This window comes from Corvus kubaryi, unplaced genomic scaffold, assembly GCF_017639235.1.
Source record: "Corvus kubaryi isolate FWS band 111438036 unplaced genomic scaffold, C.kubaryi_AGA036_p1.0 74, whole genome shotgun sequence".
In the NCBI taxonomy this organism is placed as follows: Eukaryota; Metazoa; Chordata; class Aves; order Passeriformes; family Corvidae; genus Corvus; species Corvus kubaryi.
The window spans coordinates 10,026,752-10,046,074 of NW_024582061.1; the positions used below are offsets into that span (position 1 = coordinate 10,026,752).

Below are 19,323 nucleotides of genomic sequence, written 5' to 3' on the forward strand. Positions count from 1 at the left end.
ATGGGGGAATACTGAATAGAAGGAGAGCTGAGAAGCACCAGGACCCGAACAGCTCTTCAGTAGTGCTCACACACAGTAACCATCTGTTGTGTCTTGTGCTTCTGGAAGGCCCTGTCAGCAGCCAGGAGGCAGGAGCTTGCCCCCGTCTGCATCCGCAGCTTTCCATGGCAGACGGGCTGTTTGCTGGGCAGGCACTTTCCCCTCCGTGCAAGGCGGGCGAGTGAGGAGCCCACCCCCTCCGCAGCACCTCTGCTGGGTGACACAAGCTAACCCTCGGCTATTGTTGGTGCCGCTGTGAATAGCGCTCTGTGCAGCAGGAGCCGGCTCCCAGGCTGCCGTGGGAAGCTGCGGAGCTGCAGATGGCAGCCCGGGGACAGCGAGGGGCTCTGCGCAAGGCACGGATCCGCCGCAGGAGCAGCGCGGGCACAGCTGGCTTCCCACACTCCTCCCACGCTCCCTCGAGCGAAATCCCCGTCCCCGGGGACCTGCGGACATTCCTCAGACCCAGTTTTACCTGCAGGCAAAACAGAAAGGAAGCGAAAACTAAACAGGGCTGATTTAATCTCCGTGCAGGAAAGTGTAGTGCAGAGCTTTGTAGGCTTTGAGGGGCAAGGGCGAGGGGGAGGTGGAATTTTTGCCATGTGGTTTGGAAGATGATTCTGGTGCTTGGATACATAGTGAGATTTGATTTTGATTTTCTAACACAAAAATCCCAGGAAAGTCATGCCTTCTCCTTTCACATTAGTGGCTTTACTATTTCCTACATCTCTTGAATTAGGTTAAAAGCAGCAATGTCTGTGAGCTGTGAACCATGAGGTAGATTTCTCCTAATTTTCTAATGTGGAGATGACATACCTATGAGCTGGCCAAAATAAAAGGGCAGTGTTTGTATAAGGGATTATGCTCTCTGGCTGCCTGTGGCTGCAGGGGAACCCACTCCATTGTCCAGGATGGGTGCCATCAGCTCTGTATTCTGTAATGAGTATGGAGAAGGCATTTTAAACTGTGTAAATTATTGCCAGCAGGAGTTTAGAGGAGTTTGGCCAGTTACTGCCAAGTTATTGGCTACACCTAGGGAGAAGGCAGTACAAAAATTATGCTGTCAGCTCTGCTTTTATCTCAACAAAAAAAAGGTGAAAATTGCATCTTTTTGTTTCAGTCTTTTCTCTCATTTATAGTGTAGCAATAGTGTGAGTTATATGTGTATACGCATGAGATGGGGATTTACCCAGGCCCCTTGCTAACTTTAGAGTTGTCCCTTCCCCTTGGAATTTGCACCTAATTTCTATTTTTTTTACTTCCGGTTTTCTTAAAAACACAAACAAACAAACAAACAAAAAACCAAACCAAACAACCCCACCAAAGCCAGACAACAAAACAAACATACAAATTAACTTGGATATTAGCTGATCATTACTGCTTGTTTTCAGCCATAGCCCTTATAAGAGCACTAGTTATTGTGAGCCACCACCAAGCAACACAAAGGAAAATGAGATTTCTGTTTTTAGCACTGTCTTTCTGTCATCTCTGTAACCTGTAAATTCATTTAAATTTTCAAGTTAGTTGAAAACTTATGTCCAACAGAATAAATGCAATGTTTGGCTTTATAAAACCCCACACATTAATCATCATTTCTACCTGCCTTAGTGTCTAGATAGAAACAAAAATAACAAATTATTCTGTCCTCAGTACATTCATTTAATAATTATAATCATTCACTGGGCTAAAAGGATTCAAAGGAAATTAAATGTGCAAGTAACAAGCCTCATGACTATGCAACAAAGTGTGAAATTTTCAAATCACGGTTTTAAAGCATGTGTATTAGTTCACTGTTCTCTATTATCTATTTAGAAATCATTGCCACAACTCTCTTATTAATGTATGAGGTAGAACCCAAATGTATAATAATTTCAATCAACTTCATAATTTTTTTCAAGCATTGCTTTAAAACTCTCCATTATCATATGCAAAACAGCAAAGTCAGTTCCACTTAATTTATTTCATATGTTATTCCAACAGCATCACAAACAGTTCATTGTTACGCATCTCTCCAAATAACGAGTTCAAGACATCCTTTCCTTCACACCACTTCATGCTGCACATTTCATCCTGTGTAATTGTCTGATGAAGAAGCGAAGCAGGTAGCCTGGGGCCGGGAGAAAGAAGCAGCATCAATGACGAAGCGTTGGACACAGGTCTTACAGCCTCTAAGGACAATGGAATATTTGGAGGATAGATAAAAAAAGGAAACAGGATGAAACTAATCAACAGATGATTGAAAAACATAGTTTCACTTCCTTCCCTCATCAGAATGCTATCCATCATCACAGATGTTCTCTCCCAGGATGGGAAACTTCCAGACAACCACGAGATTCCCATAAAAGGTGCTGGATAAAATTAACTGAGCTCTGTCTGAATGCTGCACTTACAGTACTTGCTGGAACAATTAACGTGAGTCTAACAAACCACTTATTAGCTAATCAGTACACTTTTAAAAAGCCTAAAGAAACTAAAGCAAAAAATCACATAACGGTGTTAAATTAAATTGGAGTAAATTAATTGCTTTTGCACTTAAGTCTGTGCTTTGCTGGACTGGCAACATACTAATCACATAAAATGCATCTACTTAGAAATATTCCCATTTCTTCTCAGTCTACAAAATGTAAACACCCACTGTTCCTACACACACACAGAGTGAAGCACATGTACCTCTTCTCATGATTGTGATGCAAAAATATAGCAACTTCTTCTTCCTCTGTATATTTGGAGGGGCAGGCTGTTTGGAAGGTGGAGAAAGCATCTGGTCAATTTGCTGAAATTCAATCTGCTACTTGACGTATTTTTTTTATCCTTGATGCTGGTTTTCAAGGGAAGTTCCCATGTAAAGTTCTATTCAACTGCACCTGCTGCCTTGAATGGGTTCCTAATAGCAAGAGTAACATCATCTAAACAGGAAAAAAAGTTTAGAAATGTTTTGTAGCCCATTAAATTGCTATAATTTTTCCACTTGTAGTCTGTATATATAATTTCAGAGTAAATAATCACATAGTTGTTTTGCTGTGAGAAGGGCCATTTGCTGTGAGGCTGGGAGGGCAGAAGTTTTATAAAAATATTTTCTTTAAGTTGCATTGGAAAGTTAGGCAACTAATTTAGGTTCCACCCTAAGGTCATTCATAATTATTGGGGTTTGTTATATTGGATTTTCTCTGCTACATCCCACCATGTAAAGCAAAGAGCAGAAGAGGAGCTGAGCAGAGTTGTACTGCCCTGTGTAGAGCCATTTTATTCCTGGGAATGTTCCAGGTCTGTAGATCCCCTGTGTCACCTGAAAAAAACCCCAGAGCTACAAAGTAAGAGAGTCTGAGACTCAGCCTGCGATCCACTGAAGGAAGACAAATAATAACCACCAAAAGAACAGATATAAATTATATTGGCCTTTCATATGGCCATCACACCTGTGTATCTTTATAAAATCAGGATGAGTAATGCAGTTTCTAGTGAATTCTCAAGATACTCTGAGTTTTTACTCAGAAACATCCACCTAACTGCAGTCAGGCACTGCTTGAAGGACTTTTCTGTGAGGATTCAATATACTTGAACTGCACAGCAAGAGAAACTTCTGACAGGAGCAAACTAAAATGCAAACCTGAAACTGGTAAACCTTTGGAAATGTGGAACTAACAGCAGCTTCGTGTGCAGGCATCATCACAAGGTAAGGGGGAACATGGATGGTTTTAATTTAAAATTTCTGCCATAAAATATATCCAAATATTCAGCATGAGGGGTTTTTTGTTTGTTGGGTTTTGCTCATGTGTTTGTTTGTTTGCTTTAGTTTGGGGCTTTTTTGTGAGCACAGAAGTCAGATTTAGGTCTCCACTGAATATATAAGTACAGTGAGAGTGAGGCGCAAAATACTGGCTGGCAAGAAGCCCACAGCAAAATTTCCAATGCCTTCAATGAAGGCTGGGTGATGTCTCGCGGGGTTACTTATGTACTTCGAGATAAACCTGTGTACAAATATGTACAGACCCTGGGGCTTTTGGTTTTGTTTTCAGAGTGGCTGGACCCTTCTGGTTAGTACTGATGTCAGAGCGAGCTATAGGTGGTTCAGCATTTCTGGAAGTGGAGACTTTTGGCTATGGAGTTGTCTGCTTGGTCTAAGGCTACCTGGGGTCCTACCTACCCCAGAGGTCTGGAGGATGTTAAGATGGAATGGCTCCTGATTCTGCATCTGAGCTCTGATCCACTCACCAGGCACACATGAGAATTTTTTTCTCAGCTGGTGTTAGCAATCCTGTGTATCATCATGCTGCTGTCTCTTGAGTCAATCCAGGGCAGTTTAGTCTGTGAAATGAATACATATTTATTTATCATTGAAACATGAAGATAACCACATCTGTTCGTGCTGCCTTTCAGCCTTACTGTAAGACAAGGTTTGTGCTTTGTTGTGGTTTTTATAGTTTTCCTGCTAAGCTGTAGGATGGTCACTAAATCTCTGTCTCCCTCCCAGGCTCACTCCTGGCTCTTTGTTTTGTTATCAGCAGTGATAGTAGTGCAAGGCTGCTATTCTAAGGATCTGAAGATGCTCTGCTGCTGTTACCTTGTCTGGGTGCTGAAGGTTCTCATTATTTCACAGGTTTTTATCTAGTGTGCAGCCCGCTGAAAACCAGGAAAATGTAATTATTCTCCTATATCCTGTCAAGTTTCAGAGATGGTTCTGGTATTTTTTTCACCAGAAAATGTTCCTGATATTCCATTGGCTCTAGGAGGTATAAGAGCAGTATGCTTTTGACAACATTATTCATTGCTTTTTTATAACTACATGTCTGCATGCTCAAAGTGCTGCAGAAACACTAAGGTTTTATTTCTTTTTTTTTTCTTTTAACAGGATCTCTGAACTGACCAGTATTCATAACCTCTAAAACATAGTCATACATATGCATCTGAGTTAGATGAATTAATAGTACCGAGAGTGAATAATTATTCATAAACACTCTAATTAAAGTTCTTTCATGTAACTTTTTCATTACCATCCTAATACTGTCCTGGAAAGCTGTCCAGATTTTTATCTCAAGGAAGCACTTGCTGCTTCCCTTTAAGAAGATGAACCATCTCACTAAGATCACAACTCTTGTGAGCAGGAAAAACAGCAAAGACAAAAACCCCCATGCTTTTCAATATGAATTTTTAATAAAAATGAAACTTGTATATAGTCTTAATGAAGTCAGTGGGATTAGTCAATTGCTCAGAGTTAAACATGGGCTTATGCAGATGGTTAATGAGGGTCCTGAATAAAAAAATAATTGGCAGATTCAGCTGCAGCTTATACCCCCTGTGGTTCCATGTTCTGACACTGGTGTGAATGACTGCACTTACATCAACACAGCCAACATAAAATACACAAAGCATTTCATCAAAAAGTATGAAGCATACTTAGATTTTAATCAAAGTTGTTCCAAGTGAAAGCTTCCTTCTTGTGGCAAAACTTAATAAAGTAAGAGAAAACCAGATTAGTTTCTATGCAGACATTTTAAGAGGGAGCTTTTTCTGTAACAGATATTGAGAGTAAATCAAAATGGGAATTAGATGAGGCAGGGGTTTAAATCAGTGGCCACTATTGAATGATTTTAATAGCATAAAAAATACTAAGACCCAGCTTGTCAGAATCCCTGGACAAATGCATGCTGCTCTCTGAGAGCTTTATGAAATTGCTGGGATGGTTTCAGCCCTGTTAAAAGTTGTCAACAATATTCTTATTTCTCATAAAAATCGATGGCTTTTTTTTTTAAACATACTGATAGATTTATGAGTAATTTATTTGCTGGTGAGTTTAAGAAAATAATGGTTGCAGGATAAGATCTTTTTAGAATATAAATTAATGAAGAGCCTGGATTTTTTTAAAAAGTAGAAAAATGAAGGGCTATTATCAAAATTGGTTTTCATACTTTGAATTCTGCAAGGAATCATTGGAAGTCTTGAAGAAAGACAGGGCCTATTCTATAAATTTTAAATGTGTTTCTTTGCATTCATGTGATCAGTATTGTTCTATATTGTGACAAAATGGCCAAAATAAAATTAAACATATGCATGCACGTATTTAGAAAACACTTCTCTGCTTTATGAAAGTACAAGAGAGATGTTTTGGGTCTCTGCTTTATGACTTTTCCCTATAATTTCTATTTACCATGCATGTTAAACTTTTTTTAACATCTTTCCCATATAAACACCACGTTATTTCATGTAAAATTTAAGTATTTACAGGAAGACATAAATGAAATAAGCTATCTGATAATAAAAATCTCTACAGTCTTCAAGCTTTGTTCACTAATAATTTATTCAATTACATACAGATGCACAACATTTTGCATATTAAATTGCTCAGAACTTGAAGAAGGAAAAAAATGAAGCCGCAGAAATTGAGTCCTGAATTCAGGTCACAGAGAGGTTTCAGGAATGTCAATTGTCTACCCCTCTTCCTTTCTTCCTAATGAGAAAAAAATATCAGAAAGTGGGGCCTATTTTTTTCTTTCCTCTCAACTTATTGCATAATGATGCAGAGGAAGCTACCAAATTGCAGAGATAGTCTGCAATGGTCTGAAATCAGACTTTGAAATTAAGTTTAATAGAGTCCCAGAATGCATCTGTGACATAGTAGGATTCAAAGGGAAACACGAGTGAAAACATTTTTCACAGGTCCACCTGAAAAGCCTGAGACCAAAGGTGTTTAGGTGGCAATGAGAAGGAAATAAATCTGTCATTAGCTTTTCCCTGGGAATAATAAAAATCCATTAGCTTCTCTGGAGGAGTCAGATTATTGGTTGTGGGATAAAAGACATGAAAACTGTCCAACTCATTACTATCTAAACCATACTTAAGATGATTAACTGGATAAAAACCCCAACCAAGTCAGGCTGTTATATTTTTAAGACTTATTTGACTTAAATATTTCTGACTCATGCACTGTGGCTGTAAGGGTACAGCCAGTCTGAAATTCATGTTTGTGAGATGCCAGGAGATCCCTGTTACACAGAGACCAGAGTCATGAGCCATTAAGGATCCTGCAGCTGAGTCAGTGGACAAGCAAACCAAACTCTGTGAGAAGAAAATGTGATCGCATAAGAACTCAGATATCTGAAAAAGAAGGACCTGAGAAATGTTTCTAAAAAAAGCTGAGAAGCTACTTTAATGGAAGTGAAAACCAGAGCAAAAAAAAAAATAGTGCTCTAGCAGGAAAATAATAACAGAGTAATATTTTAATGGAGACCTGCAGCATTGAAGGGCTCTTCAGGGCTGCGATGGAAGGCCAAGGACACTGAGCAATTCATAGCTACTTCTTGGGAAGCAAAGAATCCCTGGACTATCTGGGTTCTGCCAGAGGAGCAGATGAAGGTAACACACCCGGTATCTCAGTATCATGTGGTTAATCCCTGTGCAGAACTGTGAGGATTTGCAGTTCTATAGTTCCTCTTTTCAATAAACTCTTTCCACCACAAAACTCTCCTTTACTTTTAGGAAAAGAAAACATTTTTCCACAGACTAACAAAACTCAATAATAACAATCTGCTTTGGAGACAGTGTTGGTTTCAAATGGAGAAATACCCATGGCAGCTTTTTTGTCAGCATTCCTGTGAATGGTGGAGGTGGGATTATCCCCCTTTCCAACAGGCAAAGGTCACAGATGCGACTAACTTTGAGTGCATAATCCAATTCCTCAGTCTCCAGGAATTTGTATTCAAAGGACCATAGTGTGCTCAAAGCATCCCCCTTGTTTATACCAGTTGCAGCTGTGAATGCTCTGTACCTACAAGCAGATCCTAATTCATCTAGAAAATGAAGAACACATGCATGTAAAGTTCTTCAGAAATTTGTAGCAGAGATAGCTTAATTTAGCTTAGAGGTCAATGTTCACTTGCATTATCTGTAAAAATATCTTTTCCTGCAGTTATTTTGCTCATTCACTGTAAATCTTCTAAATACTGCAAAACCTAAGAATGTATCCTGAACTCAACTGTTTTAATGCACAGGCCAGCTTTGTTCTAAGGCCACGTCCATGCCAGGCACAGAGAAAGGGGAGAGGAGAGGTGTTGTGGAGAACATAACACTCTACATTTGTTCAAATATCAATGTATCAAAATGCCATCACTTAGACATAGAACAAACTGAATTAATACCAGCTTGAAAGGATAGTTTCCTTTTACTGTTTCCTAACTTCTCTGTGCCTGATTTTACAGGCTTACTAATATTTTAACGTGAAATTTCCAAGGTTTCTTAGTTAGTCTAACACTCCTCTTCTGTCCCCTCTTCCTCCCTTTATCTCCTCTGCATCTGAGTTAAGCATCTTCTTGCCCATCTGCTTGGCAGCAGAAACACAGAAAAAGTAGAAGTATGGTTCCTGTCCTGAAAATGAGAGCGATCCCCACAGCAGAGCACGGTGGCCATCCAAAGCCTGGCAGTCTGCAGGTCCTCTGCTCATAGACTCTGGAGAGAGTTTAGCTGCCCAAAACCCCTGATAAGCACAGGTGTGAGTTGCAACTTCCAAGAGTAGGCAAACTCTTTTCATAGGGTCAATGAAAGAAATGCTTCTGACACAAATAACAAATCCACTTTCATGGACTGGTCCCTATTGCAAAGCATTTACAGGAAAACAACTCTTTAATCTCACAGCTGGAAATTAGTGATTTTTAAAAAACTTTTTCCTCATGCATACACACAAAAAGAAATCCCATATGAATGCCTGCTCTGCAACATTTCCCCTTTTACAACTGAGGTTTGATTAACTCCTAAGCAAGGACAGAGGCATTAACAGAGGCAGGTGCTGCTTGGATCACATCATCTCTCTGCTCAGCTGGGCCCTCTTACTATTAAGCTTTCCCAGCACTTTTAAAATTTGCTTTTGCTTTAACACTTTTTCAGTTCTAAATGAACTCTTTCATTCTGGGTGAGTGCTTCAAACTGAGTTGAGCTGCACTAGGATTTGGATTAAGTGATCTTCAGATGTCCCCCCCAACTCCAATCATTTGGTGATTCTGGGTGGGTTAACCTTTTTCCAGAATGGGACTGAAAAAACAAGCAGTTCATGGGATCCTTTCTGCACTTCCACTGAAATTCCAGAAACCCACAGCCTGGAAACAGGAATTTCAGCTTCTGTCAGGGAGCATAACTCCATTCCCTCGCCGATCTTATAGGTGTTAACATGGACTTTAATTAAACACATGCTGTTTGGCCTGGAGCTACATAGGTGAAATTTGGCTAAGCTTGTAATGGCTGCTCCCAGGCACAGTAACTTTCTGTTAAATTTTGTCGCTCCCTTTCTTCTTTCCCTCGAAAATTTTGGGAGAATTTTTCTGATGAAAACACAGAAAGTGAGTGAAAAAAAAAAAAAGGAAAGCAAAATGAGAGGAATGGAAAGGAATCAACAGAATCTAGAATTCTGGTGAGGCAAGAAGTGAGCAAGGAGGCTGGAACTGGCTGGGAATTGGAAAGGGTGCCTGGCACTGGTTGCACGCAAAAAGCAAGAACAGGAACCAGTTTGCTGGGCAGGATTGAACATGGAGGCAAAAAAAGGAGAGAAAGTTTCTATACGAGGAAACTGAAACCAGTATCCTGTGAAGAAAACACAGAAGACAAGGAGCTGTAAAGGGAGAACTGTATGTTTAAGAAGCAGTTCTAAAGTTAGTTAGAAATCACTGAGAGCATTGCCTTACACTGCAGCAGCTTGTGTAAGGCAGTGCTGGACACTGAGTGGAGCACCCTTTCTCCAGATCCCTTGGCTCTGAACAGCAGGCAGGCGGCCATAGGGTTTATATGTGAAAAAACTCCTTGCAGCGTAGGAGCCTTGTAGCAAGGTATTTCCTCCAGGTTCTTCCAATAAGTCGGGTTTAATTCTGACTAACAGTCCTCATTGTGAGCCCTAATGTATTCACCCCATGCTGAATCCAGAATTCCTCAGCCTTCCTGTCTGAAATATGTTCCATGACTGAAGCAGGCTCCCCTAGTCCATCGGTGGACAATCTGCAACACCTTCACTGTCTGTCTTTCTCTCCTAAAGTTAAGAAGCAGCTGATCTTATTCTACACATTGACTTTCTGGAGATTCACAATGCAGTAATAGAAGGGATGGCAGGGAATGAAAGTGGGAACCTGGTCTCAGTGTTCATCACAGCTGGCTGTGGGTTGGCCCACTGCAGCTGGAGGGAGGCAGCTAACGCTGGATGCCATTGGGATTAGGAAGCGGTTTAGTGGGCTGGATAAAGAGTCAGGGGTGGGAAACTGGAAGTGGTTGGGCAAAGGGTTGGAATTGTGTGCAAAGGAGCTACTCGCTAATTCTTCTCAAAGGAGCCTGTGACTTGGACAACATGCACACCTGGGAGGAAAGACTGAACCTGGGGTTCAGGAGTGGAAATAGGAATCTGAGAAAAATGAGAGCAGGATAAACTTCTGGGACTGGGAAAAATCAGGGCAGTCCCAGTGGGAGGTGATAAGAAGAATCAGTCAATCATGAAAAAAAGAACAGAACACTTTTCTTCAGCCATTAGAGTGTATTCCCCTTCTGATCCTGGAGTAAAAAGCACAGATCCCCAGACTGAGAATGCTGAGTGTCTAGGATTCCATGGCTACGATCAGTGTATGGATAGATTATCACAACCTGTGATCATCTATTTAAAGTTGATCTCACAATGGATCTGCAAAATGGCATTAAACTAATTAATTTAGGCTGTGCTTAATCCTGGCATTTCCTAACTTCTGTGGGCTTGACCTCACCACACTAATACACTCTTCGCAGTGCTCTAGAGACCACATATATACTATAAATATATACAGCACTAGTCTCAATTAGCTACTCTCTATTTTTTCAGAAATGAAGTTAAAATATCCTTTGATTTTAAATATTAATTTGGCTTGTATGAATTTTCCCTTTGATTTTTTCCTCTTTTATACAAATAATTGTAAAAGTGCACTATAAAGCAATTTGTCAGCAGTAATTATGACTTACAGAATAGTCCCAGGTGTATGAACATTAATTATGACTTACTATTAATAAATGCATTAACTGATCGTTCATTTTATAATTAATTTTCAAGGATCTAGCCCATCAGTGTTAGCTTTGAAAAAAACACACAGAAATCTACCAGAAGGACTCTCAGAGCACACTGCTGATCTTAAACATAAGCTGTGTCTTATTCATTAGCATTTCTTTTCGGTCATGAAAACTGCCTCACAGAGTGACCTCATTCTAGGAGCCAGGGCTTAAAAAAAATGAAGAATTTTGAGGTGATTAAAGAATTTGACACATTGAGAAGTGGCAAGATTGCGGATGCTACAGATAGTTGCATACAGCTGAATCTGATTCTGTGATACTCCATTAATTCTCCTTATTGTTTGAATCACTTATCATTTGCTTGTTTTAAATGCAATCTCTCCTATGTATAAGCCTTTCCTCCCCAGTTCTCTCATCCATCATGTGTACTACATAAACACTTCTTGTGTTCTGTAAAACCTGTCTTTCCAATCCCTCCTCACTGACTCACCTTTCTCTCTTTCAAAATGTCTCTATTTTTGTTACTTTCACAACCTTCAGGATTGCTATGAACTTGCCATATGGTTTATTTATTCTTGGTGGTAATGGCCACAAAAAGAGAAACACAGAAAACAGAATTCCAGCTTAGTCCTCTGATCTTTGGAAGGTCTATTTTCCCTAGTCTTCCAGCCTTTGATACCTTCCATGGCATTGATTGCTAGAGGTTAACCAAGTTTGTGATTACTTTATTGTGTCTATTCAATTAAGTGCTTTTCCTAGTTATCAAGAGTTTACATGGTTGGGTGGCATTGGGTTGTCCTATGGACAGTGGCTGAGGGAGCTGGGGATGTTCAGCCTGGAGAAAAGGAGGCCCCTTATCACTCTCTACAACCACCTGAAAGGAGGGTGTAGCCAGAGGGGAGTCGGGTTCTTCTCCCAGGTAACAAGGGATAGGATGAGAGGATAGTCCTAAACTGTGCCGGGGAGGTTTACACTGGACATTAGGAAGAATTTTTTTTATGAAAAGGGTGATTAGACTCTGGAATGGACTGCCCAGGGAGGTGGTGGAGTCACCATCCCTGAAGGTGCTTAAGGAAGGACTGGACATGGCACTCAGTGCTTTGGTCTAATTGACGTGGTGGGCTTCAGTCATAGGCTGGACTCCAATCTCATTGAGTCTGTGATTTTTAGAGGACATTCACATTTTTTGATATGTAAGGTGACGCACAGCCCTGCAAGTCTCCTCCAGGAACTTTGTACGGGCCCAGAGGAACCCTTCAGCTGGTTTACGGGCACAGGCCAACACTTTTTCTTTCTTACGGCCGCACCAGCCAAAGGGTGTGACTGAACAATGCGCTGTGAACCGGAGGAGGCCGAGGGGATCCCCTTGCGCTGGGGTGATGGAGCCCTTGTCGTGGGGCTGTTCAGGGAGCACTGCCCAGCTGCCACAGGCTGACTGTCGTGAGAGGCTGCTGCGGTACCCGCGACGCCACAGCGCATCGGGGCTTCGCCAGAGCCTTGCGCCGAACCTCTCCCTCACGGGCGGCACATGGCCGAGAGCGACACACCTCACGTCCCTTCCCCACGAAGCGGGTGGCGGGGCCACCCTCCCCGGACACCCCATTCCCCGCCAGGGCCGTCGCTCAGCTCTCTGCAGGAGCACCAGGTCCCACCCGAGCGACCCCCCCATGCCCTAGGAAACCCACATCCTCCCCCACAGCGCTCGGGCAGCACCCGGGCGGGACGCCCCGACCTTCACGGGAGCCGCCCCGCGGCCCCGCCCTCCGGCCCGGCGCAGGGCGGGCAGGTGAGGCGGCGCCGGCCATTGGGAGGCGGGCGGTGACCGCCGCGGGGCCGCCCCGCCCCGCCGCTATATGAGGCGGGGGGCGGGCGGTGGGGCGGGCCTGAGCGTGTGCGGGCACCGAGGTGAGTGGGGAGGCGGGAGCGAGCGAGCCGGAGCGGGGCTGGCGGACCGTGGGCCCCCGCAGCGCGGCGGGAGGCGGAGGAGGTGAATCACCCGGCAGGAAGGAGCCGCTGCTCCTCTTTTCCCCACTCCGCCGCCGCCGCCGCCGCCGCCCCGCTAGGGGAGCGGCGGTGGCCGTGCCCTTCTCCTCCCGGGAGGAGCTTCCTGCTCATCCCTGGCAAGGACGCGATGGAGGGCCGCCCCCGGCTCTCCCGGCGGCGGGGGCTGTCCTGGGGAAAGGGGGGTTTTGCCCTGGTTGCCCGCCGGGGCGGTGCGGTGCGGCCTCCCCGGCGGCGGGCAGGCAGAATTGTGGTGTCATTGCTTTCCAGGAGCAGGTGTCCGTAAGTAGTTGAAGATGAGGGTGGCCGAGCATCTCTTGCAGAAACTCTCTGCTCAAGGTTACAGCCCCTCCCATGGAAGCTGGTGTCTTGCCGTGGCAGAGGCACGTCTTTTGGATGGGTGTAGGCAGGGACCAGTTCCTCACGAGGAATGATGCTGTTGTAACTAAGCCGGCTTTTTGCTTTATCAAACGGGGTTTTTTTGTTTGGTTTTTTTCTTTCTTTCTTTCTTTTTTTTTAAACTGAATTGCTTTTAAGTTCTCGGTTGGATTGCTGCGAAGGTTGTGAAAGGGTAAAACCGATTTAATGGGGGTGAGAAGAAGAGGGGCCATACCTTCAGGCATGCCACTTCGAAATCTTCATTCAGGCTGCAGCCCGGATGCCAGGCTGGCGGCATGATTTGCAATTGCTTGCTTGCAGTTTTTTCCCCTGTGGGTGATGTGTGCAGGAAACCTGCCTAGTTTTATATGGTCACTATATTGGGTTTCTGGAATCATCCCCTGTGCTGTCTAATTCTGCCTATGTAAAGGATTTTTGCTGTCTGGATGGGTGGGGAGGCTTCAAACAATACGAAGTTTGCCTTGCTTTGAAATTCTTGCTACAGATATTTTGAAAGGGAGGGAGGAGAGTGGAAAAATTGTGGTTGGTACCGAGGCTCAGTTTTGTGGCTACATGTTCTGAATATGTGATAAGAAAAGATGTAACTTGAAAAGGGGGAGCAGGGTGTGAGAGAGCTAAATGAAAGAGTTTCTTTGCAGCTCCATCCATTTCAATGGTGCAGCTTTCCCAAGCCCCTTTCCATCGTCCATCATCACCTTCAGGCCGGTCGGAGGAAGGGGAGGAGAAGAGGATGAAGGCGGCCAAGCAGCAGGTGACCCCGGCTGGGGAGAGCCCGGCTCCCGCCAGCCCCCTGCAGTCCGCGCTGAGCACGGCGGCCTCTCCTTCCCAGGCGTATGAGACCTACATCGACAACGGGCTCATCTGCCTCAAACACAAGATCAGGAACATCGAGAAAAAAAAGGTGACTCGGTTTTCTTGCCTATGGCACCTATTTAAGCTGCCGACAGTAAAGCTCATTGCCTTTTAAATAACATTTAATGTTATTTCCAGTATTTTTAATAGCTGGAATAAGGTTATGTGTGTGTATATAGAGATCAATATATGTTGATCAAAACTGAAGATGCTTCTCTAGACCAAATTAGTTCAGAACAAACTTGGATCTGATTTAAACACGGTTTATAGTCTTGCAGAAATCTTTCATCAATTAAATGCATCTGATATTAATTTAGATGCAAGTTGTTTGTAAAACTGCAAATTAGAAAAAGTGTTTCTTCTGCCAGTGGAAATGTCAGATTATATTAAATATGTATTGCCCTTTACTTTGCATAAATATTTGACTTAAATATTTTAAATACAGGAAAATGTTACTGACTAAGAAACTTTTATGCAGAAATCATCCAAAAGTTGATCTTTCCTTTTGACCTGTTTTTCTGAGGCTGGGGGTACAGAACAGTGTTAGTAAGAATAATTGAGATAATGATACACCTAAAACATTGTGGCTGTGGCTAGTCAGACTTCAGTGTTCTAAGGCTTTTCAGTTGATTGGCAGGTGACTAGAAGGCTTTGTGCTTGGTTTTTAATTGAGAGAATGTTATTTTCTGTAGGATAAAAGAAATAATGGTGCTGTTGCTTTCAGTGCTGGATCAGGATTACAAGTAAAGCAATTGTATGACTATGTTGTGCTACTCTAAATGTCTGGAAAGCTTTTAGTTATGTCTGAAGGCAAGGGGAGAGAGTAGATCAGACATCTGGCCATGTGCTTAGGGGACTTGATCCTCCTGCAGGAGATGCAGTATTACTGCTGTCTCATGTCATGCATCATGCTGTAATTTTGAATAACATCAGACAAGCATGTTTTCTTTGTGTGATTAAACAACTTTGTATTGTATTCTAATTCTGTCCAAGGAAGCTTCTTGTTGTGAATTTCTCTGGTACCTTTGATTTTCATGTGAATGATATTATGGCTTTATCAGCAAATAAAAGTGTGACTCACTAAAAGGAGTAGAAAGTATTCCTAGTCCTGTGCTCCTATAAGTGCTGTGTCAGTGAAGCTCTAGAGACACAAATGGAATAGTATTTACTTCATGGCAGTGAAGTCAACCTTTCTTTTCCCTAAAGAAGTTTGCAGTACCAAATAGCTTAGTCTTGTATTGTTTACATCAGCACTTAGACTGTTTTGGTATGTTGGAAATAGATTTATTTCTTCCCTGAATATACATGTCCACTTTCTTAGGGAACAGGGCTACAAGTTTGTGATGTAACTGAAGCCAAATTTTGGAAAGATATAGCGAGGATTATTCAAGGATAATAAAACTAAATTCCAGCATTGACTTGGAAAAGCTATACAAGCCTAACTTCAACAAGGACTCTGGATGTATTTGGAGCCCCTTAAAGAACTTGGATCAACGCATTAGCAGTTCTTACATGAAACAAAAGTAGCAAGTAAGAACTGAAAGATCAGCGGTAGGGAAAGGAAGTAGACAGTCCTGCAGACTGAAATTGCCAAATCAAAGGTATAGCAAAACTTTGTGTTCCTTCCTCCAGGAAAAAGAGGAAGTAGGAGATTTTCTATTCAATGTTACAGTATTTCACTCATACCCCTTATTTAATTTTTATATTGTTTTCTGTATAATGTTTACTTTGAATTTTCTGCAGCTCAAACTGGAAGATTACAAAGATCGGCTGAAGAAGGGAGAAGCCCTCAATCAAGACCAGTTGGTAAGCTTGCTTTAAGCAAGAGTGGAGGGCCTCAAAACCTTCTGATGTGTCAGGAGGGATGGGTTGGTGAAGGAGATGAGGGTGTTTTTTTACAGAAGCAGTGCCTACAGGCTTGTAAAGGTATTTTTCACAAAATCAAATTAACAAATTATTGGTAATCAGGCTGATGTTGAGCCTACAAGCTCCATCTTCTGTTTTAACCTTCATGTTTCCTGAAGTAATAGAAGGTCCCTGTTTATCTTTGATCTGTATACTTTCAGCTTCAGTGCTCCTGCACCTGTTTCTTAATGAGGTGTCTGTGTGCAGCTAACCTATGTGGCAGTGCAGTGTTAGAACCCAAGCCTCAAGAATTCTGAGGTGGCTAATTAATCTTCCTGATTTCTTCATTAGCAGCTATTACTTGAAATTGCCTGTTATCTGCGCAGTGCTGTTGGTTACAAGTAGCTGTTAATATAACTGACAGTGCTGGCTTTTTTTTTTTTTGTCTTGGGCTGGAATGGATTCTAGATCTGAAGCCAAGTTTCTGTAACTTGAAAGTTTTAACAGATCTGAGTAGCAGTGTCATAATTCAAAGAGTTTATTGCTCTAGTAATCTAGGAGTCACATTTTTAAAAGGTGGTGGACACTTGCTAAAGAGTAATTGTCTGATGAGGACTACTGACACTTCAGTGATAGTGCTGATCCTGCTAATGAACCAGCTGGAAAAATGTTATTGATTGCTAACTTTATCACAGTGCAGCAGTCTGAGAACACAAATTCTATTTTCTTACTGTGAATCATTTGTAAAAGAGTTAGACATAAATGGGATAAGATGGGAAAATGGTACTTTCTTAGAAGTAGAGTCAACCTGTTGGAGTAAATCATCATTTAGTGCTTAACTGCAAAATCCGATGTGATCTCTTTCCATTTCAAGTGCAAAAGTAAATGAATTAAATCTGGTAGTTTGAAGTAGGTTGATGACCTTTCAATTCCTCTCAACTCAATCTGGAATCAGGTGGGCAAGAAACTTTTGTGTTTAGATCATAGGTGTTCTTTACAATCTGTTTGCTGCCATGAACAGTGAGACTATTGAACAATGTTCTGTAAGTTGGAATAGTCTTAAATATATGGACTACTTCAGTATATACCCTGGACTGCAACAAGCTGTTAGGTGAAAGTGTTTGGAAAATGGCATTAACTTGGTTACTGGATTTTAGTATTCCTAGCTGGGCTTCACTTTTTAAATTTTAGTATCTTTTTCCCAGTTTCTGGGTTTTCTTAGGCTACCAAAATGAAGAATTAGATTTAGTCTTCATAGTGAACTGACAAGTGGTAGTCAGATGGTCCAGGTGACTATTGTAGAAGCACATATATGCTCAATATTTAATAGTGAAGTCCCCTGTTTCAGTGGTGAAGATGCAGAAATACTGCATTTGTAACTTTCAGATGCAAGTCTGTGGTGTGTATACAAACTGAAGCTGGAGTAGAGCTTAATAGATCTTAAAAGCTAAAGAAACCAACTGCCTGTAACACAGTGGTGCTCTAATACAGCTTGATGTTATCTATAGTTTTTATTTTCTCACACAGAGGAAGAAGTGCATGTCTGGTGACGAGCTAGTTTTGCAAGCAATTTGGATTAAGCTGTAATTACTCATGGTGCATGCCTGCCAGACCTAATGTGTGCACTAGCCTTGCTTTAGGAAACATTTGTTTCAAAAATGAGGAGCTTCCAGCAAGTTAAATGCTCTTACTGGCAGTATTGTGCTCTTTTGCAAGCTGAGCAGATTTTCCTCAGTACTGTTCTTCCAACATGCTGTTAATGAATGTTAATAACAGGTGTGACAGAAGAAAGCTATTGCTTTCCTGTGGGCTGAGTTACAGCTTGTCAGGAGAGCAGGGGTAGCTGTTCTTGATGTTTTCAGGTAGGGAGTTTTACTCTGCAATTTGTTGTTAAAAGCACAATTATTGTAACCTGACTGGTAAACTGTTGGTGTTAATTGTGAGTCTTCCTCAAATGTGTGGCTCTAGAGCCTTAGAAGTCATTCTCTCAAGTGTTAGGTGAATTGCTAAATAGTACTTCAAAGCTGCTTGGTGAATTGTGTGAAGACAACTTAAACTACCAGGTGAGTGCTTGCACTTTGAGTGGCATTTAGTCCTGGTAGTGTCTAGTATAGCACAAACAAGTGAATAAAAGTAACTGAGCAGTCAAACTGAACAAATGAACATATAACTTGTTTTCCAGTTGCTTAGGAACACATGGAATTTGCAGATGTCCCAAGTCTTATTGGAACAGTAGATTAAGCTTTTGTCAGTGCACTGATGAAATGCTTAACACTAACACTGCTGTGAAAGAGCTTTATATTGGACTAATGGGCCTCTTCTAGAGAAACCTGTGATATCATGTCAGGAGCATAAACCAAACTGAGTGTAAAGCACACGTGAACAACTGGAATTAAACTTGTTACTTCCCAGGCATGCCTTGTGGTATGAAGATACGGGCAGCATGTCTGAACTACAGCATTTTTCTGTCTTCAGAGCTGTCAAGGGAACTTAGAGAAATTAACTGATTCATTAAAATGCAATTAATAATCTACTGCAATTAGTCTTTTTGAATACTAGCCAGTAAAATACTGGTTAAAGCCATTTATGAAGACAAGAATGTGGCTTCTTTTGTGGAAACTAAATTGGAAAGACTTTTTTCTGGAGGTATGACTTGCCTTGTATATTTCTGAAGTTTGTACAAATTTTCTGTAAAGGCATTCAGTTAAGCATGAGGGTAGAAGATCTGTGCTGAACTTCTCCTGTATTCCTTCCAGGCTCTCAGACTGATTTTAAGTAGCTCTTTGCCTCTGATTGCCAAGACCTATATAGGCAAACTTGTAGGATATCTGTCTGGTGGTGTGAGCTGGCTTTGAGCTGCATCAGAGACAGTTATGGGTGACTGGTATTTGCAACTAAAGTTAAAGTACCAGCTACAGACATAGTATCTTTAAAAAGCTACAATTTCAGAAAAGGACACACTAAATGACTGCTTCACAATGAGAATTTAAGTACGAGCCAATTGAGTGCAATGAGTAGTCTTAAGTGTGAAAAACAAGTTTTTATCTATTGCTTTGTAGGAGGCAGTAGAGAAATATGATGAAGTAGTGCACAACCTGGAATTTGCCAAGGAGCTTCAGAAGACTTTTTCAGGACTTAGCCAAGATGTAAGTAACTGTTTGTCTCTGTATTGACAGGAGGTACCTTTAA

At 41.8% G+C, this 19,323-nt stretch overlaps 1 protein-coding gene across 10 annotated transcripts in view; it reads left to right on the top strand.

Moving 5' to 3' along the window:
• The first annotated feature begins 12,859 nt into the window (after positions 1 to 12,859).
• Positions 12,860 to 19,323, top strand: part of CAPRIN2 (caprin family member 2) — a 33,277-nt gene continuing 26,813 nt past the window's right edge. For 9 of the 10 annotated variants that reach the window (XM_042050958.1, XM_042050959.1, XM_042050960.1 and 6 more), the window contains exons 1-4: positions 12,860 to 12,942; positions 14,076 to 14,338; positions 16,033 to 16,095; positions 19,194 to 19,280. In XM_042050958.1, coding sequence (XP_041906892.1) covers positions 12,891 to 12,942; positions 14,076 to 14,338; positions 16,033 to 16,095; positions 19,194 to 19,280 — 465 coding nt within the window. In that variant the 5' untranslated portion in view covers positions 12,860 to 12,890. Of the gene's footprint in view, positions 12,943 to 12,971; positions 13,025 to 14,075; positions 14,339 to 16,032; positions 16,096 to 19,193; positions 19,281 to 19,323 lie in introns of those variants that run through there. The other variant, XM_042050961.1, reaches the window with a different exon arrangement.